Source organism: Astatotilapia calliptera, chromosome 9 (assembly GCF_900246225.1).
Source record: "Astatotilapia calliptera chromosome 9, fAstCal1.2, whole genome shotgun sequence".
Lineage (NCBI taxonomy): Eukaryota > Metazoa > Chordata > Actinopteri > Cichliformes > Cichlidae > Astatotilapia > Astatotilapia calliptera.
The window spans coordinates 18,012,648-18,037,596 of NC_039310.1; the positions used below are offsets into that span (position 1 = coordinate 18,012,648).

Below are 24,949 nucleotides of genomic sequence, written 5' to 3' on the forward strand. Positions count from 1 at the left end.
AGATGGGGAAAATGCCCTGTAATCAAAAGCGTTTTTGGCAGTTACAATAAATGACACAGTTCCATCATTTTCAATCATTATAAATAGAGTCACAAAACAGTAAACCCACAATTTATACAAATAACTGTTCTTCATTTTAAAAGAGAAACCGTCCAAGGATTAGAGACTCAGGCTGGTCTCGCGAACATAAAGGGTTTTCTAACCTGCAAACTTGAAAACTGTCACATTTCAGTTACAGGCTGCATTTGTACTGTATGTTTTCTTCTAAAAACAAACTTTATCCTTCGTTTTCATTTCAAGAGGAAAAAAAAAAAATGCTCCAAATGGTTTGGTTCAACATCTTAAAAACATTTTGTTACAAATCATTTGGTCAGCAGTGTATTTAAATACAGTTTCTCTACTGGAAAATGCTGAATCAGTAAAACCTCCTACATATCAAAAATATTAGCATCACCAAAATCCTACGCACAAAATATCCAGTAGCGGCTGACAGGCATAGGATTTTTAAAACCAATACCGAACAATATTTTTTCTTCTGGCTTCACAAAACATAAAGTTCCTGAACATTTGTTTTCTGTAATTTCTTTATGAGTCCTTACTGAGATATCATGACAGCGTACTTTAAAAATAATCTTGCTTTATTGTCACAACAAGTTGCAGATTACTCGTTTATGCTCAGCCAGACTCTACTCAGATCAGCTGGTTGTGTTTGTGGCGTTCACACTAATGCTGCCCACAGAGATGTTGCAGAGGGTCCTCTGGTTCACACACTACACCAACATTCATACCATGGATGAAGGGCGTGTTCTCCATCTCTCCTTTACTTTTTAATTTTTATTTAGGATGGTTATACATAGATGCCGATATCAACAGCGAACATACCCGCCGCGCCAATATAACAGTTGGACTCAATTAATCAGTAGCATAACAATTAAAAACAAAATTATGTTGTTTGAACAGTTCACTATTCCCTAATCTACTTGAAACCTCGCAGCCCCAGTGAACTTCAGTGAATCTAAAGGCTTTTCATCAAGCAAATGCCAGGAGTTCAGGATAAAACAACCTTTTTAAGAAAAAAGTAAAGTCTAGCATTACTAAAGGGCACACATGTGTAAACTGAAGCTACATTACAATAAAACTAATGAGCTTTTTTGTCCCTCTCTAACAGTGCAATAAAGTTAAAGACCTTCGGATTGATGTAAGAAATGCAGCCTTTAAAAGTCCTCGAACAAGGGATCAAACATTAAAAAAGAAAGGATGGATTTTACATAATTCCTGATGCTACATGTTTAACTAACTCTATAAAACTAACGATCTACTTCCTCTGATATTGAGTGCAACTTTTAGCCATTAAAAACGGAGTGCGTAAGAAAAACAAAAACTGACAGTAAAATTATTCTTAGTCTACTTCTTCAGCAGCACAGCAGTGGTATTTATCTAGATTTCTATGTTTACATCAATGTGAGAAACAAATATTGGATCTACTCCACTCCCTAGGAAATAGAGGCTTTTGAAACAAACCAACAGGTAAACAGAAAACAGGAACATATTCAAAGGATAATTTCCATAACTGTCTCCATAAATAGTGCAGTTTTTCTAACAAACTGCAATATAATCAGTGCTTTTACACGTTCACATACTTTCTCATATGTGGAAACATGAAATAGGAATTACACTGGAGAAGAAGGATTACTTATTGTTGGAAATGCGTACATTCAATACAAAATATGCTGTTTAATATCCTGTTATAGGTAGTTAAAAAAAAAAAAACCTTTCATGTTCTTGTCTATGAATTTTAATAATACCTTTATAAGAAGGGCTTGCTTCTTCTTTTTGCATCTTTGTGAATGCATACCAGACTCCCAAGGCCCGTACTATGAAGCTGGATTTGGCAGACACTCATCTTGCTCCTTTGTCTGCAGTGGGTGTGTTGCTTTCAGTCTCTTTTATGTGTTTAACCTTTTCATGTTTCCCCCATTGTATTATTTTATCTTCCTTTGTAAAATCAGCTGCTATACTGCCAGCAGTTGTCCACGTTTGTGATTGGTCAGATACTGCCAACACCACCCCTTTCAATTGAAGGTCCAAAGGAGACCCTGGGTTAACTTCAGGGAGTCAATAATTAGCTTCACGTGACTGCTGAATGCCAGCGTTAGCAAAAGTGAACAGGTAGCATAAAGACACCCTGGTATGTTGAACTTTCTTCATAGTACAGGCCTCAGGAAGAACAGCTAAGGCCGACCTTAGCAATAGCTTAATAAAACAAGCATATTGATATCATCACAATTTAGAGATCAACAGCAAGCTTATTTTGGAGATGAGGTGAAACAACTTTCTTCTAACGAGGGGTCTAAAATGAGTCGTTGTTAAAAAAACAAACAAACCTCAAAATCAAACCACAGCTGAACATATGATTAACACATTCCCTTTCAGAACAGACTGTGAAGTTGCTAAATAACGAAGCCCTTAAATGCGAACCTTTGCAACGAGAAGCTGAGCACTGGCTATAAAATATATAACAAAATAAACCAAACCCATCAACCATATTTGCACTGCCACACAGAAAGAAGTAGAGCAACCATAGCTTTATATTTACACATTTGATTTTTTTTTTTTCCTTTTTAGGCTATAGAGTAATTCAGTTAAGCTACATTAAATAATTTAGTTATCATACGCCTACCAGCGCAGGACGGACTATCTTATTTTCTGGGAAAAGTACAACTGAAATCAATTTTAACTTGATGTCACTGAGTGTAAAATGATTATGAAAAGCTAATCAGTGCTCTGTGACAACAGAAATACTGAGCTGGGTGTGAGAACAAATGCATTCAATTATAAACCCACCAACATAACGGGAAAAACTTTGACTGAAAAAAAGCTCTTCCATCTTCTTTCAAAACTTTTCCCAAAAGTTGGGCTTGACTGGGATTCATCAGTGTTGTTCTTCATATGCATTTTTTCCTGGTTTGAGGTTAATCGGAGCATTTTAAGAATCCAAAAATCACTGCATTTTCCGATATTCTTGTTGTACACAAATGTACAGAAAGTTGGAGTACATACTGCACATGAGAAAATACGAGCCTGTTATTGTACTTTTTCAATCTTTTGTTAAAAATCCACAAGACATCTTCGTTATCGTGGATCGAGCCGATTACGTCCTCGCTCTTTCTCGCCTGCACTGAAAACTGCAGCGGTGCAACAAATTTCGCTGTCCTGCGCTCCTCAGACGCCACAGTCGCTGGTTCTGTCTTGGACTTTGCGAGTCAGGATGAGCACGGTAGACAAGGAGGCAACGGAAACGTGGAAGAGGAGCTGCCACGCGTTTCTCAAGCCGAGCAGGTGCAAGTTGCATAGGACGATCACACTTAACAGAGTGAAGCACTTCAGTTTCTTCACAGATGAGTGGAAAAGGTAGAGGTGGCACTACGGAGCGATTCACACGGAGAAGCGTCAGAGAAAGATGGACGGCAGCATATTTCTGTTTGCAATCAAGAGTCAAGCTACTATGTGAACTACTATTTACCTGAAAAACACAGCAAGCAAATGCCAGGAGAAATGCCACAACATTCCAAATGCTTTCATAATCATCCTGCGAAAACAAAAATAATACATAAACTTTTAAAAAAGTTGATTTGTTTTCCGGTCTCAGTCGGCTTGCTGCGTTTATTTCTGATTAATTCACCCAATTTGTGCACACCTCATGATAACAACTCAGCTTTCACCGTAAAATGCTAATGCACAGCGGTCAGTTCAGCCAGCTTACCTTATCTGTAATTAAAATTAGCTTACGCAAGCCTATTTCCAAATATCCCGACTTAAACAAACAAACAAACAAACTGGTTTGCTATGCAAGAGAGAAAGTTACAACTTATGATTGTTTTTCACATCATTTAGACTCCCCAAATAAACAGCACCATTAATAATATTTGAAATGACAGTAATCAGATGCCAGCACTAATTGTACCTGGAACGTGTACTCCATGAGGTGAACCCCACGGATAACATTCAAAGACGCACACATGATATTGAGGATGAGAGAGAGGATGCCCGGGGCCGTCACTGGTTCCAGTCTTTGATTTTGACCTGTTAAACACAAGAAAGCGACAATATAAACACTTCAAAACAAGAAAACACAATGAGAAACAAGAAAATATCCTCATTCCTGCATTACAAAGAATTCATCCTGGCTGTCAAAGGCAGGAAGCAGAGTGCTCTGTTTCAAGTGCTTTTAGCCTTACCAGATCCAGGACCCTGCTCCATGTGCCCATTTGCAGTGCCATTGGTTAGCTCCACCTCATCCAGGTTTATTACTTGAGGTGGATGGATCCTCAGCTCCTCCTGGACTTCTGCCAAAGTCACCTCTAGGGCCGGGCCACCACTGTGGTTGTACTGCTGCTTCAGCTTCTGAATAATGCTGTCTGTCAGTTGGCAGCAAGATTCAGAGGTAAATTCAAAGATTTAATTTATTTAATTGTGTGTTAACACATCTTAAATTTAAAGCAAAAGAAAGAAAAAACTTTTGCAATCCCAAAAGACACTATCAAATCTATATGAGGCAATTTCGCTCCCCTCACCAAATTCCAAAAATGGATATGGCCTGGCTGCCAAGGCAACAACAGTGCTTTTGAAGCATGCTGTGAACTCCCAGCGCAGATCTTCCAGGAAGCAGAAGGCTTTAGCAACAGGGAGGCTGCAGTGACACACAGTCATGTAGGATACACCCTCTGAAGAGACGAAGCTGAACAGGTGAGAGGAGAAAAGGTGTTTAGTAAACAAACAGCCTGAAGCAGCGTGACGTGGATGCCCCTCTGTTCACATGGACAACACTGCGTATGTCGACCGTACCACAAAACCAAATACGTGCCGATTTGCTTTAAGGCTGTGTGTTGTGCATTTTTGCAGTTAGACAGGTTCTTATGAATCTGTGTGCTGCTGCTGCTGCTTTTCGTTTGTTGCGTGCTTACTATATATTGAGCTCCTGGCCCTTAATGGTCCCTCTGTCGGGGAAGCGGGCCAGCGCCTTGCTGATGGTCTTAATCTGCTGCTTCCTCTGCTGGAGCTCTCGGTTGTGTTCAAAGTCTGTGGAGGCTGACAGGGGGAGTCCATCCCTGACCCGAACCACAAAGGCAAACAGGATCACAGACATTATCCACTCGGTCCATGAAGCACACACTGCCTACGCAGAGCACAAAGCAAGATCAGATTACTGTTATCATATTGATTGGAATAGCACATTTAAGTTGGGGATATAGTGCTGATGATAGCTGTTATATAAACTGTCAGTAGTATAAATAAATACAGCTAGTATCATGCTAATAACACATAAAATAAACTGAGCTGTTAGTCTTACACTCAAATTTAGTATTCTATATTTTTTACACTACATTTTCCTTTCTTATCAAATTGTGTGTTATTATTCTATTATAATAAAATACTTCATGTAGAATATTTTGGTCACAATATTTCTTCTTCTTCTTCTTTCAGCTGCTTCTGCCCCCATCGGACCCTATCCTCAGAATTGTCCTCTGGCACACCAACTCTCCGCATGTCCTCTTTCACTATACATCAACAAAGCTCCTCTATGGTCTTCCTCTTTTCCTACTGCCTGGCAGCTCTGTATCCATCCACTACTCCTGCTTTCCACATATCCAAAGCATTTCAGCCTTGCCTCTCTAACTCTCTAGCTCTAAAATAAACCTAAACCTAAATAAAATCTTAACATTCTCACCTCTGGCACCTCCAGCTGTGCCTCCTGTTTTTTTGTTTGTTTTTTTGTCAGTGCCACCGTCTCCAAACCATAAATGAAAGGAGGTCTAACTTGCAAACCATCTAGTAAAACTTCCCTTTCACTCTTGCTGGTATCCTTCTGCCACTAATCGCCCCTGACATTCGTAACACTCCCACCCTACCTGCCTTGTTTTGGATGGTTGAATCCAGGTATGTAGCCCATCGACATTCATTACCTTTCCTCTCCCTCTTAGTTTACTAACTTTCATTCCTCTTTTCTCCGGACAATACCTGCACCTTTTCAGGTTCTCTCCCACTTGCTCTTTCCTCTAAGTACAAATCCCAACGTTGTCTGCAAACATCATATACCAGCGAGACTCCTGTCTGACCTCACCTGTCAATTTGTCCATCACCATTGGTAACGATATTTGTCTACGTGAAATGTGATATTGTTTTCATTAATTCTCCTTACATTAACTAACTAAATAAATAACTTTCCGAAAAAAACTAAACACTGCATTTCAGACTGCATTAGGTTTAGTTGGTGTGAATAGATGGTAACTGAACAGGGAAACTGCGTAGGTTTAAAATCTCTGTAGTCTCTGTAGTTAAACACCACTTAGAAATCTTTGAGCTAAGACAATTTAAACACTCGTAACAACATCTCGTTGCAGCTTACCTCATTATCATGGGTTTCATGCTGCACCTTGTCCCTAAGCTATTGTAGTTGAGCTGACTAATGCATCTTATCACAAACAAAAACACGCCATAAGCAGGCAGGAAACCCGCCCCAGCTTCGCGATGCAAAAGCAATCAATGATCGATAAAGAGAGCCGTCCTTAATAACGACTTATAATAGCGAAGTAAGACCTTAAATCAAAATTAGTCCAGCGAGCTAACTTCAAATGTGCTTCCTGATACAACAAAACCACAACAAATCTTCTACGGCAAGCCGAAAGGGACAAAACTACTAAACTGCCCACCCACCAGTCGGCTTTCTAACCAGCACTCGTCACTCAAAAAAGGGAACTCAAATGCTAAGTGGCGACCGTCAGTGACTAGCTGATTCTTGGCTAGCTACTGTACAGAGGTAAGTTACATAGATCAAAGCTTTTAATAACCTTTGGTAGGATTTTCAGCGTTGAAATAAATGCTAACAGTCTCTGCAAACGAGTGATTTTTTTTTACGTAAGCTGCTTAGCTAACTTTAGCCAGCTCCTAGCTGTTAGCTCCGCCGCTTTGGAAAAGCGCCTAACATTTGTGTGAACAGTGTTCTCGTTGTAGCCTGGGGAGATTTCACACCGTTTTAATACTCGCAGCATGGCTTAAACCCTCAGTAACCTTAGGTCGTTTTCAGATAAACCCGAGCTACAAGGTGTGCCGTGCTGGCTGCTAACGTTGTACAAGAAATGCAAAAGGACATTCTCGGTTTCTGGGTTTACAGCATTGTTTTAAGGTTTTGTGTTTTGTTTTTTGTTTTGTTTAGTTTTGTTTTGGGGGGGGAGTGCGCTTTAGTGGTTACTGTAGTCTGCATGACATGCAAGGTAAATATCTAAAGAGCTCAGTGGAGGAGGGACTTCTCCAGAAGTTGGTTATTGTTTTCTATTCGTAGCAGCCACGATCTAACTGTTCATGCAGATGCCATTCCTCGTTAACCAAACATAGTCAAGGCTAGTAATATGACACGAGTTCTGCTGTAAATGCAATGCAGCTCTGCTTATCTGAAAAGACAGGCCGTGTTGCACTTTCATTACTCGTAAAGCTCTTTGGCAGTTCAGTCTGCTCACCCACACAAATTCCAGATAGACCAAACATTTCCTTGTACTGTAGCTGTCATTAAAACTGCATTGCTCAGACTAAAAACATTGTGGTTTTCCAACTCATGGCTCAGCAGTAAAGCTCTTCAACAAGTTGGTGCATGGTTTTGAGGAGATTTCTTTTGTGTGTGTGTGTGTGTGTGTGTGTGTGTGTGTGTGTGTATGTATGTATGTATGTTGTATATATATTATATATTGTCACATGATGAAGGTAAACATTGGGATCTATTGATGGTGCTTGCTTTAATTGTCTGCTGGGTGCTTGTCCATATATAAATCAAACATGCTCAAACTAAAAGCTGTAAATACACTTCCAGGTTATTGTTAATGTTACAAAGCAGGCTCAGCCAGAGTGGTGACATTTCAGTGTTTGTCACAGAGCAATAAATATACAGTAAGGAGTCTGTGGTGCGCTCTGCTCGGATTTGCATAGCCTCTGTATGTCCCCACAGACTTCTCTCTCTGTCTCTCCCCTACCATTGCTCTCTCCTCCCCTTTCTGTTTCTTCCTCCTTTGCTGTCATTTAGTCTCTCCGTTGTATACAGCCTCTTTCCAATGTGCTGTGTCTCTGTTGGCTTAAACATACGTATAAAAAAAGGGGGGGGGGGGGAGCATTGTTTTTTGTTTTTTTTTATGCTTAGCTTCTTTTGTTTTTGCATTTTAGGTCATCTGGACTTTGATCGCAATGGGGGTGAAAGACCGCCCTCAGTGTTACTTTGATGTGGAGCTCAACCGGGAGCCAAGTAAGGGAAATCCTTATCAGTTTACAGGTGGAGGGAATAGTTAGTTAGAGCCTACCTTAACTTCCATACTTTGAACTGATATGTAAAAAAAGGATTTTTAAATTAATGTTATGTATAGATTTTGTTTTTGGTGTTCAAGCTTTTCATTGATATTCATTTACAAAATGAAAGTGGCTCACTCAGTGGTGAATAAACTTGATAGACTGGTTTAGCGTCAGCTGTATCTGTGCTGAGAGGTTATATTTCTATATAACCCCTGATAGCTGCTCAGAATGGAAATATTGACCAGACTGTTTTAGTGACTTTATCCTGAAAGATGTAGCTGATGCCCTTCTTCCACAGCTGTCCCTCACATAGTATCAGACTTGCCATTAGCTACAGAGAGGTTTCTGTAATAGAAACTTGTAGCTTGTAATAGAAAATGTAGCTGTGAACTATTAAAGATTGTTTCCGGTTGTTTACATGTTGTTGTTTATATGTGATTTATTTTGACTTTGTTTAAAGATGATACTTTTAGTGACTCTTCTTTCCCCCTTATGTGTCTTGTAGTTGGGCGTATAGTCTTTCAGCTTTTTTCGGATATTTGTCCCAAGACCAGCAAAAACTTCCTCTGTTTGTGCACTGGTGAGTAATCCTCATTCAGAGATATCTTCCAGTCAAATGTCATGACCTTACAGCATTTCGTTAATCGCATATTTGAATAATTCTGCTTAAAAATGTGATTCAACATGGCAAAACCCAGACTAAAGTGCAAGATTTTCACTACTTTAACTCTAAAATTTCAAAACTACTTGATTAACATGGAAAAACACATTTCATTTATGTAGCTTTCTTTTCTGTGTATTTGTTTAAATTCATTTTTATCAAATGTCAAATTGTCCCCAGTGGTTTCATAACGATGCAGGTAAATAGTGAATTGTAGCAGGTTTTTAAATCGCCAAATAAATAATCCACCAGATAAATAATCCACTTTGTTGACAAAAGGCTGTTTATCGATCAAAGTCTGCACAGCATTATCACCACAGGCTAAAGACTGAAGAGTCGGCAGGATCGCTGATGTGGGAATTATTGTCCAGCGGTAGTAGTGCGTCAGCACTCGTTGGTAGTCCGTTGAGCCACCTGCACAGATTGTCCGTTGTCAGATAGGGGCAGTGTCAAAAATCTCTGGGGTACTCCGAAGCTGCAGAGAAGAGTGATGGCACTATTGCCATTGCCATTCATGGCAGATTGCACAGTGTTTTAGTTTCATTTAGTTTTGTTTCTGCAACACTGAGTTGAAGACACGTATGAAGTGTATGATAGTCAGTTTTTAATTGCCATTTTAATGATATATCCATACACAAGCTCATAGTTTGACACACTACACATGGAGGGAAGCTACAGCAGTTTGAAAAGATTAGACTTTCTTGAATAAACACACACGGCAATGTCTTTGCTTCCAGTTTTGACTTCTTTCCTTTATCAGCACTGACGTGGCGACACCTAACCTTCAGGAGAATACTGCACACACTACCTGCGCTTTAACAGTGAGCGTAAACAGAAGTGGTTCTGTGACAGTGATAACATCAGCGTGCAAAGCGACTAACTAAAAGCTGAAGTGAGGGGAAAACAAAGTTAAAAACAACAAAATTCATTTACTGCACCACACCAGTCCGTAGTTTTCACGCTGTATCTTTTCATCTGTGATGGATTTTTTGGGGGGTGCTTAACTTCCTGTTGAACTTTGAAGGAATTTACAGAAACATATTTGCAGTGGTTTAAACCTCTTTCCAAAGGCTCGTCTGCTTGTACAAATGACCATAAATAAAGTGTTAAAGGGGCAAATTTCACTCGCTGACTGATCGAGTCACAGCTTTAGAGACGAGTTTTTCTCTCACAGTCGAGAAGTTTGCTGAAGTTTAAGCGTCAGAAACTGTTCAATAAAATAAAATTTCTGACATAATTTTGAGAGATAACGTCCTGTGATGTGCTGCATCACAGATGTTGTCAACCTCATCTGTTTGGCCTTACAGAAGTGCAACTTAACAAGGTTTATCCAAGCACTGCAATACAATAGCAATGAGAACGTTATTAAATAAGTGAAATAAAATGACAATAACGTAATAAAAAACATACACCATTTTATGACTTATGTTGTGGCTGCTCTGTTTTCTAGATATTTCATCCCACAGAGCAGTGTAGTGTACTGTAGAGGCAGTGGTTTGCCTAGAGAAAGTCATAAATCTGCAGACACATAGCCGAGCAATCCCCCCGTCTCATTTTTCACCCTACCTGGCCAACGGGAATGCGATGGCAGCAAAGGCAGACATGGGAAAAGGCTCGTTAGTCTGTTCCTGAACCAACACATGCACAGACAGCACACCAGTGAAGCAGTAATACACACCCGCATTCAGCTGGTGCAGTTTGCTGACTTTCTCAAAGTTTCTAATGTGTCCTTTTAGAATTGGATCAGCTCACTCCAAAGGAAACCAAACCCCTGGAACAGTGCCGAAGCCAAAGAAGTAAAATACTAAACCCTTAGCTTAGCTTTTCAATAGGACACACAGCCTCTTTCTGCTGAAAGCCACCTTCAACACATCACCGCATCTAATTAAATCCTGCCTTCACGTCATTTCACCCCAGGAGTAAGGGGACTCTGGAGGGTAATAGCTTTGGGCCAGTATTGTGTCCCCGGTTAGTATTGGTCCAGTGGAAGATTTATTAATGAATTTGGCAGTCCTCCAAGGGAGTACCAGCAGGATGCCAGACCAAAGGCATATAGCTTACTGAAAGCCACCACCCAAATGTGGTTTTCATTCCTTTGTGGCAATATTAAAAGCCTTTTGTTTCTTAAAACCATCTAGTAAACACAGAAGCACTTTGTGTATTAGCAGGTTGAGTGTTTTTGTTTTTTGGTGAGAGCTCAGTTAACATGAATGTCATTGCAGGTGAAAGGGGAACTGGGAAAGTCACAAGGAAAAAGCTGTGCTACAAAGGCTCCACGTTTCACCGAGTTGTAAAAAACTTTATGATTCAGGGAGGCGACTTTACTGAAGGTAATGTTATAATCCCCCGTTTACCTAAGAACGTGTTCACAGTGCTCCACCTTTTTCTAATTTGCTAGTTTGTTCGTTTCAGTCCAAAATCTAATGAAAGCCAACAGAGCGTAACACAGCTTATGTGAGCGGGGCGAAAAAACCTCTCATTTGGGTTGTTTTAAAGATGGATTAAATGCTCTCCAGGTGGGAAATGTTTTTCAATAATAACATTAATTAGAGGCCAAATTAAAATGGGTAAAAACTGATCAAAGCTGTTAATCTCATCAAAGTGCCAACATACCGTAAACATGCTCTGCGGCTTTGTTGTGGGTGTTCATGGCAGGAATCCAGGAGACTACAGTTTCCTGAACATGGCAGCCACTTCAAAAATGAGCCCAATAAACATGAATCACTGCTGCCTTTGCTGATGAGGCAGCATCTTTTTCAGCGGCTACACACAATTACACTGCTGCAATATAAAGAAGCTGCTGTGAATTTATTTGACTTTATTAATCTTTGCAGGAAATGGAAGAGGAGGGGAATCCATATATGGAGGCTACTTTGAAGGTATTTGGAATATCAAGTTATCTAATAATCTAATAATAGTGATGCATATCTATACTAAAAAAACAAAGCATGCATATAAAGTTGCATAGATGGTTAATGGGTTTTGTGTGCGAATTGTTCTATGTTTGACTGCGCTGACCTTCACTTTTCCATTGTGTAGTTCTTCTATGTAGTAACAGCAGTAGGCTTTATCAAATCAAGATGGAGAGTAGGCATTCTCTTTACTGAAAGCTACAATCTTCCTGCCTAAAATTTTCAACATATTCTCTTATTTATAGAGTGGTCTTTTGCAAAATGAAAAGGTAAGAGATGTACACAGCTCCGTAACACCATGCCAACATCGTCCCCACCACCTTCCTCAGTCAGTGAAAGCAGTGCAAATGCTCGCAGCGTCACAGATTCACATTTGTACTGAAAGGTCCCCCCCCCCGCTCAGATTAGGGTTTTTATGTTAAATAGGTGGAACTAGCAGGACATGGAGCCAGAACCAGACGGGTGGTTTTGCTCATCAGTAAGAAGATATTCCACTTTTAACTTTTATATTGTATATCATCTCTTTGTTAAAACTGTACATTACGGGGACTATTTTGTTTTTGCAAAGCACTCATTAATCTCCAGCTTTGAAAAACCCCTTGAAACTTGAAGTGATCCAACAGCGTCGCACCGCCTTATGTTACTGTTACAGCCGTAACTGCTTTTTCTAAGCAGGGCCCTCAAAGTAAGCACTGTCAGTGATGGTGCTTACTTTTGAGATGGACCAGACCCTCGTTGAGAATCTCCTAAATCAGTGGTTTGGACATTTTTCTCTAACTTTTTAAAGCTTTTAGAAACAAAGCTTATGTCACCCTGCTAAACCCAAGGGTGAACTCCAGAGCAATATGTAAACCAGACTTCTAAACACAACTTGCAAAGTTCATTCCTGGTAGCTGTGCAAGCAAAAGCTAATGGTTCCTTTTATAAATTCGACTGAGTGTGTTTTCTGGAACTCCTACAGCGGATTAACCCTCGAATATATCAGAATGCAGCTCTGACTTGAAGACTGTGATGTAAGGTTGACTTTGAGAAATGCACGTAATATATTGCACACATCAGCAAGCAGATCTGCTTGTAGCTATGATGTGAACAGAAACCAGTGTGGTACCTTTTCATCTGAAAAGTGCAAGTTGTTGAAAGTCATTACTGGTTTGGTACTTTATAAACAGACTGCAGTAATATTTGGCCCAACAGAAACCTTTTGTTAGAGCTGACTTTATGGAAGGATAGGTTGGTGAGACAGCGAAAAGCTTTAATGAATTAATAAACCTTTTTGTTTTGTTTTTTTTAAATGATTATTTTTATTAACACTTGAATCCTCTGCATCTGCCCCCGACAGATGAGAACTTCACTCTCAAACACGACAGAGCCTTCCTGCTGTCGATGGCCAATCGTGGGAAGGACACCAACGGCTCACAGTTTTTTATGTGAGTAACTTTTAAATTAAAACATTGCTTTTAAGAACTTACCCCCCAACCACCATTATTTTACTGTCATTCTTAAGAAAGTTTCTTATTAGTTTTTGCTTTCTATCCCTTTTTTTTTTTCCTGTTTTGAGATTTTAGAGTAGAATTTGTCATTAAGTGTGACCATCAGCAGTCCCTTCTTCTGTGTGCAGTTAGTTTCAAAGTGCAGAGAAACATTGGATTCATTCTTTTTCACCTACAATTGTTACATTTTTTCTCTTGCCGTTTTTGTGTAAAATTTACAGAAACTCTAGCATCCTGCTCTTCCAAGGTAATGTGTCTCAAAGGCTGTGTTTCTCTCTCTCCTGACTGTATTTATCATTGAGTAGTTTGTCTTTGCAATTGTTGGACTTGCTTAAATATTTCACAAATGGCTTGAGGTGACTCAAAATGTTATTTTGGCTTCCGTTGTCACAAAAGCAGGTTCTGAACATACGATTGACATTTTCCTCCATGATTACAAATTCTCGAAGGAGGAAATGTAGATATGTAGTCTTTGTGCAAATTGATTTTTATAACAGAAAAAATGATAATGTAATTTACCACACTCTGCTGTTGAGTGTTTTCCTAATTGAGTTGCAATCAGATGTCATTAAAGAAAGGTTTGTTGCACAATTCCTTTTGAGATTTTCCCTGTGGTACAGTAGCATCCCCGCTTTGATCGAGGTATTTGTTTATTGTTATTCTTTTCTCTTTTTTCCCACTTTCATGGCCCGGCTTCCACCTTTGGTTGACTCCCCACCTCACTTACTGCTGGATTATCCATAATCAGCACAACTAAGATGGCGCCTCATCTTGATGGGTAGGTACATCTGATATTATTATTTCACATTCTAATTCTATATAGAAATCTGAAAATGAGACTTTCAGTGTATTGATATGAAACTTTTTGGGGAAAAAGAATCCCAACATCCCAACAACTATTGTTAGGTTTCTATGTTACTAAACTGATTATAGCATGTTTGGCGTTAGTCACACAGGCTGGCAATCACTCAGCAAGCACCTGTTGCTTAGGAAAGATGTGTATTCCTTGACCGGTTGCTGAATATTTGCTGGCTGTCACTAAGTGAAATGGGTTGCAAATAGGTTGGTTCACCAAAAACCCTCCTGGTGGTTCCTTTGGTCTTTAGCAGATTGCCTCGGTCACTCGTAGTTTGCATGGAAGACGCTGTGCAAACAACGTAAACGGACAATTTTACCGAGCATCAGGAAGCAACCTCTAGCAACCACTCGCAGTTGCTAGCTGTTAAGCAGGCCTGTGTGAGTGGGATTTTAATAGATTAGAACCCTTTTGGTAGTTTTCAAACTTTAGCTCAATGTACTGTGCTAATGTAGGATATTCTGTCATAGGAAGTTGATTGAGGCAAAACCTAAATGCTCTCCAGGGCTTAAAACTAACATAATAGTACATTTAATGTTGCTTTTAGTTTCAAGTCTGTCTCGCGTCTATGCAGAGTCCACGTCGTCTTTGGTCTGGTCATCTCCGGATTTGAAGTGATAAAGAAGATTGAGGGGCTGAAGACTGATTCTGCCAGCAGACCGTACGCTGACGTGAGAGTGATCGACTGTGGTCAGCTGATCACCAAGTCTGCAAACGATGGTACGTTCAGTAACCTTCTTAATTGGAAGGATTAGCTTTGTTGTATTTATTCATTTATTTTTGATAAGTAAATCTGATGAAAAGGTCCCATGCATCCTGGGTACTGTAGTTTTTGGAGAATTGTATCCAAATTTTTTCTTTGATCTTTTAGAAGATACTATTAGACAATACCCTTAGACCCACTGTATGAAATCTTTGGGTTTGTTTAGATTAGATGTGTTGCCACTCAGCCAGTGTAGTGTGACTGTAAGTTTTGTTATAATACAAAAGCTTTAATAGAATATCTGTAGTGAAAGTTACATATTTTATGCTCATTTGTTTTTGTTTCCAGTGAGGGATAACGTGTGTTGCCTGTGATTATAACTGGCTCGTATTTCATGCTCATGTTCATTTTGTTGGCGTTTGGATGCCAGCGTCTCCCCCCGCCACTGGCATTAACACGGGGCGTGTAACTGGATCTTCTGTTTAATGAGGATCAGCGAGGTGATCTCTGTGGAGTTCAGTTGGCTTCAGCCCACCTGACTCTGCCAGGGCTGCTTTCATTGCCTTGAACATACCAGGAAAGAACAGACAAAGCTTTTCTTGTACTTGTACCATCATGAAAATGACTCCTGGCGTCTGAGCTTTCCCTCTTCTTTTACTAACTATACGAGTCAAGTATTCTTCAGAATTAGCACATTTTAATTTATTTCCACACGTTCTGTTGTATTTCTTCCTGCAGTGCTAGAAGGCAAGCGGAAAAGAACTTCCCATTCTGCTGACTCGTCCCTGAGCTCCCATGACTCGTTCTCCCAGTTCTCCTCAGTGGAGTCTGAAAGTGAACTTGATGAAAAGCACAGGCGTTACAAGCAAAAGAGACATTCGAAAAGTAAACGGCCTAAAAAGAAAAGGAGACTGTCAAGGAAGGACAAAGATGCAGATAGTCTGCCTTCCAAGCAAAGGTGATTTTTATTTATTTTATTATGTAAGTTCTTGTTCATGATCACATTATAACGTTTTTTAATAAATACTTACACATATCTTGTGTGTTGTCAGTTTTCACCAATTGACTGTATAGACTTCAGTACTGACATCTGTAGGAGCTTTTTGTTGTTTTCTTAATAAAAATATAACTGCTGTCACAGCCCTGTGGGAAGAGAGCTACGAGAGGGAGAGAACGAGGTGGAAGAAGAGAGGGAGCTGGGTGGGAAGAGAGAGAAGCCCGTTGTTCGGCCAGAGGAAATACCACCTGTGCCAGAAAACCGCTTCCTGCTGCGACGGGACATGCCATCTCAGGAAGATAAAGCAGATATGTCAGTTCAAAGTTGTGCTTCATGTATATACTTTTTTTTTATTAATGAGCAACCAAAACACTAATCTAAGTAAACACAGCAAGTGCTGCAATTTGATTTCAATTTCAAATTAATTTTCAGAGTTGAAAAAGAAGAAGCAACTCTTCCAGCTCACCCGAAACCAGCTGTGTCCAAGTCTGGACGGAAGATCAGAGGCAGAGGAACGATAGTAAGCTCACCTCAACTAAGATCAGAGATTGCTAACATAATGTATATGTAAATATTCAAATTTTTGGATTTCTTTTTGAGTCACAGGAGTGAATTTTGTAAAACGTGTTTATCTAGTCTAACTCTTATGCAGAATTAGTTTTAATGAATTGTTTGCAAATGCACAGTTTTTACTTTTTTTGTCTTTCGCAGCGGTATCACACTCCTACGAGGTCTAAATCACGCTCTGCATCTGTAGAGGAGCGTGGAAGCAGTGAAACTCCACCGCACTGGAAAGAAGAAATGAAGAGAACCAAAATTTATCAACCCCCAAGCATCGAGCGGTGGAGCAAAGGAGACAAGTATGACCAAGTGTTTTCCTTCCTAACTTTAAACACTAGTTTTCCTTCTATTTGCTTTCATGCGTCTTTTGGCTTAACAGATTGAATGACCATTCCTCAAGCAGATGGGACAACAGAAGCGACTCTGCGTGGTCCCAGTCTGCAGAGCACTCCTCAGACCACAGCTCGGAGAGGTCCAGCCAGCGCTGCCAACAGAAGAAGGCGAAGAAGAAATCTAAACACAAGAAAAAGGCCAAAAAGCGGAAACATAACAAGAAGAAGAGTTCCAAGAGCAAACATCAAAACCAGTCAGATGGAGAAAGGTCTGTGTCTTCAGAGAAAGGGTGCAGAAAATCTCATTCGCTAACTCGTTCTTCTTCGAGTCAACACCACTCTTCAAACAGAAGGAGACGCCGATCCTCGGGGTCATACGGAGATTCCCGATCCTACTCTAAGTCATACACATCCAGTCGATCCAGATCTCAAGGAAGGTCCCTGTCTTACTCAAGATCTAGAAGCCGGTCTGGATCTAGAGGGCGATCTTTCTCTAGATCTAGGTCTTGGTCCCATTCTCACTCCCGGTCTAAATCAAGGTACAGATCCAGATCTTTGACGCCACCCAGAAAAAGGAGTTTTTCCAGATCTCCGAGAAAGAAAAAAACAAGCAAACCAGCCACCATGATCCCTGTGAGTGAGAAGCTTCAAGAGAGCAAAGTCGCACCTGTCCCCAGACTGCCAGCTGTCCCGGCTCCTGAAAGTGTCCCTGTGATCCCATTGAGCGACAGTCCACCTCCCTCTCGCTGGAAACCGGGTCAGAAACCATGGAAACCCTCCTACATCCATATTCAGGAAATTAAAGCTAAAGTAGCTCCCAGCAACATTTCCTCCACTGGGCAAGCAGTCGATAGCGCAGCAGATAAAGCTCAGACTTCAGCTACGCCAAAGTCTCTGCCAGGTGACTCTGAAGACAACACAGCACAAAAACCTTCACGGCGCTCACGCAGCAGGTCATCCAAGAGTAGATCTTACAGCCGTTCTTATAGTCGCTCACGGAGTCGGAGTTACAGTAGGTCCAGGTCCAGGTCCACTCATCGGCACAAGAGCAGGTCATCGTCCTACAGCAGATCAGAGTCTGAAAAGTCCCCAAAAACAAGTAACGCAAAGAAGGAGTCACTAGACAAGGAGTGGAAGGAGTACTACAGTTCTCTGAGCAGAGTAAAGAATTTGGATAAGTTAATTTCAGTAAGCCTTAGTCAAGATGGTCACTCAGGATCGGAGAACAGGACAGACAGTGAGCGCAGCCCTGGTGTCATTGGCTCTGTGGAGCAAATAAAAGACAAGGGAAGCTCAGAGGATCTGGAGACGAAGCATTGCAGTTCAGTGCCAGCAGAGACTTTTAATAACAAGTCTGAATGGGACAGTGACAGTGATAAGGTGAGCCAGAGCAACAGCGCTATCCCATTGAAAATGCAGATAAGGGTGGCTCAGTATGCCGAGTCTCTGGAAAAGAAGTTATCTTCGATCTCTGGATGGAATTCAGAAAGTGACTCTGAAAATTTAACAGCCAGGACATTAGCTATTTCTGAGAAAGAGGAAGGGGAAGCTAGTTCAGAATCGGATTATGAGATTTCCAGAAAAACATCTGATGGAGGGAATGCTCCGGCAGCTTCTGGTCAGTCAGAGGAAAGCCCAGAGAAAGCGGCAGAGCCAGAGAAGCACAAGAGCAAGAAGAAAGCTAAACGTAAGCATAAACATAAGAGGAGAAGTGAGAATAAAGGCAGTTCCCACCACAGTAAGGACAAGGCCAAGAAAACTAAGCGAAAACATCAGAAGCTGAAAGAGACTTTTCACTGGCAACCACCTTTAGAGTTTGAAGAGGAGGAAGAAGAAGACGAATCCAAAAGGGAAAGACATAGTCCTGGAAGAGTTGTTAAAAAAAGTGCTGATGTTAATAACCTCAATGCAAAGGACCAAACTGCAAGCTGTAATCCTACTAAAGAAGAAGAAAGGGGGCAACAGAGGACAAAAGAAAGTATCAACAAAAATGCAAAACACACTGAACCTCATCTAGAGTCATCCAACAGGAATAGCGCCAGCGATTCTCACTGGCCAAGTGTCCAGGAGCCGGAGACATTAGATGACATGGACATTTGTACTCCAGAGCATGATGCTGAAATTGTTGAACCTTCAGTCTCATGTCATCCTCACAACAGCGTTCCTAAAATAACCCTAAAATCTACCTCAAACTCTTCTGAGATGGAAAACAATGACACTGCTTTATCTCATAGCAAAGAACAGTTTGCCGTTAGTTCCACAACAACAGCTGGCGGATCGCAAGACAAAGGAACCGCTGGCAAGCCTGCTGCCACTGTAATCAATTTAAAATGGAGGCCACTGAAAGGAACGTCAGCTGTACAGACTGTGAATGCTCCCCCTGTCACTGTGAAAAATGTCCAGGCTCAAGAGAACCAGACCGGCAACATGCAGGGAGTGAGAATGGAGATAAAAAGCAAAAGCCGGGTCCGACCGGGATCTCTGTTCGATGAGGTCCGTAAGACCGCGCGGCTCAACCAGAGGCCGAGAAACCAGGAGAGCTCCAGTGAAGAGAGATCCCCCTCTGTGGGAAATGCAAAGGGAACGTCACGCACACGGTCTCCAAAGATGTCCAGGTCCTTGTCTAGAAAGTCCCGCTCTGTTTCCAGTCACCGGTCACGCTCCCGGGGGTGGTCCCACTCCTACAGCAGGTCCAGGAGCAGATCCCGCAGCTCCAGCTCCTCCTCCAGGTAAGTGAGAATAAAGCACTGCGATGATTTACAGACGCCACCTTTGAATCTTAATAAATTGTTTGATGTGAGTAGGAATGGTAATCAAGGACCGTTTTTTGTAGAAAACCGATTCCCAGTAGTCCAATTCCTTGGGACTATTAGTCTGGCTGCTTATCGATCAATCTTGCACTCACGCTACAATCAGCTGACTTTAATTCACGTGACAGAGGAAAATACCAACTTAGTCTAGAGCGTGGTTATGTACGAGATCAATGGTAAAGTGGAAAACTGCATCCAGGACAGAAACAACCGCATTATGCTGCTAACACAACTTCAGTTCTTTGCAAACAGCATAGTATAACAAATTACTTGTCCCAGTAGTAATTAAGTAACGTGCTGCATGACTTTTAAGAAAAGTGTTGTGTGTAACAATGACTTTTTGAGTAACGACTCTAACACTGATCACAACAAAGAGGGGAAATCTCAACACGCACAAACATTTGACCCACAGCATGCATTTCATTTAGATGAATGTAATTTCTTTACTGCTGTTTAACAATGGCATTGACTCTCAAAACTGAGCCAGTGAGAACCCAATAACAATTGATAAGAGAATCGAATGGATAAGTGATGCTGATAATGGAATCGCTAAATTCTTTTCAATTTCCATCCCTGAATGTGAGTGAGATGTAAGTTACAGCATCGTTGCTGTTTTAGGAGCCGTAGCCGGAGTTGGAGGAGACGTGGGAGAGGACGATCTCGCTCTCGCAGCACCACGTACCGCAGTTACAGGAGTCACAGGTACACTATGAAACACTCATGGGACAAGTGCAAGATCTGATAGGGAATATTCTGTAGTTGGCATTTTAGATTTCTGTGTTGATTCCTAAGAAGAAAACTCAAAAATGTCTTTATAAATGTGCCCACAATGTTTTAACAGTTACTAATCTATGATGTTGAAGTTAAACGTCTGATTTTTGGTGTTTTCTTTTGTTCCCGTCAGCCGGACGTACAATAGAAGTCATTCCAGAAGCCGCTCATATATTCGCCGGAGAAGATCCAGGTGTGTGAGGACACTTAAGTCACATTTAGAAATGTGGAATTGTTCATAGAAACGCAATGAAGTATGTTGAGCTTAAAAAATGGCAATATAATTGTAACTGAGAACACGTATAAGTTTGTAAGAGATCAGTTGATTTTTTTACAGCCCTCATAATTTTGGCCAAATATCGCTGAGGTTGTGAATATTTTCTGCTTCGTCTTATTAAGCAGCAGGTTTACCAGCAGGACTGTTGGTCAGACAAAGAAACGTTTAGACTTTTGATAAATAGTATAGATATTTCAAAACCTAAAAGCATGTGCAGATCCATCAGTATTTTCAATAACATTTAATGTGGCACCACAGAAGATGAATGCTTGAAACTGGAAAAACAAAACTCGGTACAGTCAGATTGATGGGATTGTTGTAATGATCGGACTTTAGACCAAAAACAGGATCCATATGTCTTAAGATGGACACAAAACTTTGAGCTGAAGGTCTTTAAACAGGGCTTGAAAGGTTTTACAGTAGGGCTGTGCGATATGACCAAAATCTCATATCCCGATATAAGACATCTATCGTCCCGATAACGATAAAAATCACAAAATCTTCTGTAAATTCTGTGAACCTCTGGCAGCTCGACTTGCGTGAAGTGTTTCCAGCTGGGCGTCGTGTACCTGGAGTCGAGTGTTTTAACTGACGCGTGAAACTATATATTTTTAGACATAAGTTGTAACGGCCGCCGTTTCTTTGTGAGTATTTATTACACGGCGTGCTGCGGGGAAAAGCCTGTTCTAACGTTTGAGTCTAAGGTTTATTTTTTAGCACCTGACGGCTCTTTTTTGCTTCTCATCCCTAAATACTCTACATACTATTTCACGTGATTCAGTTTATTTTGAAAAGGCTAAACAGGATCTTGAGCTTTATTGTGAAAGGTTTATGTGGAAAATAAACAAGCGGACACGCGATGCTGTTACCGTTGTTGTTGCTAACGACAACGCATAAAAACAGGCGCTTGTCCGTTCGTCGTGTGGTTATATTAAATATAAGAGAAAGAGAGAACTTTAAGAAATTAATATAGCCACTACAGTGACCATCAAAACCATGAAAAAATATTGCTGTAAACAGTTTATTTTGCGACACCACGAAACAAACGATAGCGTAAACTGAAACGATAGACGTTTTTATATCGTCATCCGATCTATATCGTTATATCGAACAGCCATATTTTACAGGGTAGTAAAATTAATACTGAAAAGTCTGCTGTTGGCACTAAATGTCACCTTTTAAAATACAGTGTGTCAAAGAGAATCATCAGAATTAAAAATATATTATATTTTATAGTAATGGACATAAAATCTTGAAGTAAATGGCTTAATATAAAATTTTACACACAAAATTGAAAATATCCACAAGTGCTCAATGTTAACACACGGCATCCATACGATAGTCAAACTAGTCCAGTACTTTTGCAAGCACATCTGGAGCCACAGCTGTTGTTACGTATCAGAAACCACATGAAACTCACCAATCCGCTCTTTCTAACAGTACATTCTAACAGCCGATTCCCTGACACATTGTGTTCCCTTATACAGTGATCTGTTTACCATTGTTGAGCTTGTTTTTCACCGATTACAACTATTAAAATATTTAAATTCTCAGTGATGTTGTTCTTGTTTGCTCATATCTATTATTGTTGGACTGCATGTCCTTTTAAAATGATAAGTAACCCACTTTTTGCTGCTTAAAAATAGTTAAAGTTAAGCTTATGAAGCCCTGATAATTACTTTTGAGCTGTATTTGTAACCATGTCAGAAATGGGTCTTAAAGCTCTACATGTCATGACTGAATTCGGTGTCATTCTGTTGCTATTCCCAAAATAATATCTGTGTTGTCACCTGGCTGGATGTTAATGCAGGTCAGACTCCTATGACAGCTATTCCAGTCGGAGTCGGAGTGTGAGCAGGAGACGAGGGCGCAGGCGAAGTGACAGCTACAGGAGCTCAGACCGCCGATCGCGGTAAGACTGAGTTCCCAGGTGAACTCTGACAGACACTAACGATGTGGCCGGTCTCACTTCAACCTTTTCGCCCTCTCAAATCTTTCTGTCCTGTTGAAAATCCTTGTTTTTTCACATGTGTTTTGGTGTATTTAAGATAAAAGAAGCCAAAACACCCCACTAAATGTTCTCCACACGTCTGTGCATTGTAAACACCTCTGCAGTGCCTCAAAGGTGAAACGTTTTCTTTTGTCTGCAGGTCGTATGGCTCGTCCAGTCGCAGTTCTTCTAGGCGCAGGAGCCACAGTCGCAGCAGTCGGTACAGCTGAGCTGCGCCTTAAGGCAGCCTGCTGGTTTGCACCCGATGAAAAGGATCAGAACCACAAAGTCTGGACAATGTCATATATTCAAAGATCAGCTCCTAAAGCTCTAAGAGGAAGAATTAAATCCAGTCTTATGGTCAGTTTAACATGGTTGTGTATGTCCACCTGGCACAAGCTGGCATTATAATTACTGAGGAAATGAATGTAAATTTATAAACCACTTTACAAGCTGATACAAAGGCCTCCTTTTTGGGGCTGTCACAACAAGTGGCTGAAAATCTGCCAACACAGTCCATCAAACAGAAAGTTTGAAAGTGAAAGTATACTCTATACTTAATACTAATATTATGACAAATATGCTCTAAATAATTTTATATTCATGGATTGTGTTTTCTACTTCTTTTATACACTGAAGTTGTTACAGTTTAAGAGTCCAATCGTCTCAGTCTTGATGTGTTTTTGAGGTTTTGCATTAAGCTTTGAAAGTTTTCCTAAAGTCATCACTGAATGGAATAATTTGTTTTTATTACCTTTTTTTTTTTTTCAGTGCTTTTATTTTATTGTATCATGAATGTTCAAACTAAACTCAAAGTATGGTACCACAGATGTAGGTTTATTCAGTTCTAAATGTTTACATTTAATAAATACCAACACATCTTGAACTCTGGTCTGGTATTTTGTGTTTTTCTTTGCTTTCTCAGGATCTCTGAATTATTTGTACCTCAGCAATGGTGCCATCTACCTTCAGTTTATATCTGTAGTGTGTTTAACTATGTGTGCTTAAGAGAACAAAACAGTAAGCCCCACCATGAAGTGCTAACTGTGCCATATTCAGTCAAACGGATGATGTGGATTCCAGTTTTCTTTCATTACAAATAGAGCAATGATTCCAATCATGTGTTACTTGTTCTAAGAACTGTCCATGAGCTACATGTTATGCTCAATAACCACTGTATTAGGTAGTGCTACAGTTTGCCTTTAGGACTGCTAAATTCCTGTAAACATTCCTCAGAGATTTGTCCATATTGACATGACATCATCACACAGTTGTCGGCTGCACATCCGGGATGAATCTCCCGTTTCACCACATCCCAAAGGTGCTCTATTGGATTGAGATCTGGTGACTGTGGAGGTCATTTGAGTACAGTGAACCCACTGTCATGTTCAAGATTGTGCTCAAAACAGCCTGGAGAATGTAGCTACACTATGGTCATAAAGGGAAGGATGTGGCGTTTAAACTATGTACAGTCGGTTGGTACTAATGAGCTCAAAGTGTGCCAAAAAAATATCCATCACACATCACAGCACCACCACCAGTAGCTTGAACTGTTATTATGATGCAGGATGGATCCATGTTGTTTATGACAAATTCTGACTCAATCATTTAAAAAAAAAAAAAAAAAATCAATCTTGTCCAATTTTGGTGAGTCTGTGTCAACTGTAGCTTCAGTTTCCTGTTCTTTGAGTGGTGCTGGGCGTGGTCCTCTGCTGCTTCAAGGTTCAGTGTATTTTCAGAGATGCTCTTCTGCATACTTTGGTTGCGATGAGGGGTTATTTGAGTCACTGTTGCCTTTGCCTTTACATAAAAAACGGTCATTTTTCAATGTTATAGAAAAGCTAAGACATCTCCCAGATTAAAAGGCGTTAAAGAACAAAAGGAAAATAATATATTAAGCTATATCGCTTGTTCTTTTCTCTTGGTTTGTCTAAAACGTTGAATTCCTGGTTTACCTGAGCAACCTAAACAGCATAATGTGTTTGTTTATGCCTCCTGAACATGAATTAATACAGGTATGGGACTTTCTCCATGTTGTAATTCTTCCCACCTTGCTATGATTCTACAGACAGGATATTCAAAGGAGGTGCTGTGGTGCAGGAATCTCACAGGGGGCCTCGAGACAAGCATGATTTACCAGAGGAAACCTAGCCTCAGCCCAGGACTCCAGGGATGTCAGGAAGTTCCAGTGAGTCGAACATGAGAAAATACAACTTTTGTTGGACAAAACATGAAAGGTGAAATCTTGTCTTGTATAA

The 24,949-nt window shown here is 40.5% G+C and overlaps 2 protein-coding genes across 8 annotated transcripts; one reads left to right on the forward strand and one right to left on the reverse strand.

Moving 5' to 3' along the window:
* Window positions 1-326: 326 nt before the first annotated feature.
* Window positions 327-6,618, reverse strand: sec22c (SEC22 homolog C, vesicle trafficking protein). Of its 2 annotated transcripts, none has more exons than XM_026179615.1 (7): window positions 6,407-6,618; window positions 4,965-5,176; window positions 4,575-4,738; window positions 4,239-4,418; window positions 3,965-4,083; window positions 3,524-3,589; window positions 327-3,423 (listed from the first exon to the last, which is right to left on the reverse strand). In XM_026179615.1, the coding sequence occupies exons 2-7, from the start codon at window positions 5,144-5,146 to the stop codon at window positions 3,223-3,225; spliced, it is 912 nt and encodes a 303-aa protein (XP_026035400.1). In that variant the 5' UTR covers window positions 5,147-5,176; window positions 6,407-6,618; the 3' UTR covers window positions 327-3,222. The 2 variants fall into 2 exon arrangements, with proteins under 2 accessions (XP_026035400.1, XP_026035401.1); XM_026179616.1 differs by lacking the exon at window positions 6,407-6,618 and adding an exon at window positions 5,729-5,854.
* A 125-nt stretch (window positions 6,619-6,743) lies between these two features.
* Window positions 6,744-23,577, forward strand: nktr (natural killer cell triggering receptor). 6 transcript variants are annotated; one of them, XM_026179609.1, is made up of 17 exons: window positions 6,744-6,817; window positions 8,209-8,287; window positions 8,837-8,911; window positions 11,215-11,322; window positions 11,827-11,871; window positions 13,244-13,331; window positions 14,143-14,172; window positions 14,825-14,970; window positions 15,692-15,911; window positions 16,095-16,262; window positions 16,383-16,470; window positions 16,662-16,810; window positions 16,891-19,572; window positions 20,272-20,355; window positions 20,558-20,617; window positions 22,512-22,613; window positions 22,852-23,577. In XM_026179609.1, the coding sequence occupies exons 2-17, from the start codon at window positions 8,230-8,232 to the stop codon at window positions 22,919-22,921; spliced, it is 4,173 nt and encodes a 1,390-aa protein (XP_026035394.1). In that variant the 5' UTR covers window positions 6,744-6,817; window positions 8,209-8,229; the 3' UTR covers window positions 22,922-23,577. The 6 variants fall into 6 exon arrangements, with proteins under 6 accessions (XP_026035394.1, XP_026035395.1, XP_026035397.1 ...); XM_026179610.1 differs by having other exon boundaries at window positions 16,915-19,572; XM_026179612.1 differs by lacking the exons at window positions 6,744-6,817; window positions 8,209-8,287; window positions 8,837-8,911; window positions 11,215-11,322; window positions 11,827-11,871 and adding an exon at window positions 11,882-12,173.
* Window positions 23,578-24,949: the final 1,372 nt, after the last annotated feature.

Excerpts from the sequence above, each read along its gene's own strand:
- sec22c (XM_026179615.1), bottom strand. The coding sequence starts at position 5,146 with ATGTCTGTGATCCTGTTTGCCTTTGTGGTTCGGGTCAGGGATGGACTC. Across the intron at positions 4,739-4,964 it reads GGCCAGGAGCTCAATATATA|CTTCGTCTCTTCAGAGGGTG; the intron begins GTAAGCACGCAA and ends TCACCTGTTCAG. Across the intron at positions 4,419-4,574 it reads ATATCCATTTTTGGAATTTG|ACAGCATTATTCAGAAGCTG; the intron begins GTGAGGGGAGCG and ends GCCAACTGACAG.
- nktr (XM_026179609.1), top strand. The coding sequence starts at position 8,230 with ATGGGGGTGAAAGACCGCCCTCAGTGTTACTTTGATGTGGAGCTCAAC. Across the intron at positions 16,263-16,382 it reads CAGGAAGATAAAGCAGATAT|AGTTGAAAAAGAAGAAGCAA; the intron begins GTCAGTTCAAAG and ends ATTAATTTTCAG. Across the intron at positions 20,618-22,511 it reads ATTCGCCGGAGAAGATCCAG|GTCAGACTCCTATGACAGCT; the intron begins GTGTGTGAGGAC and ends ATGTTAATGCAG.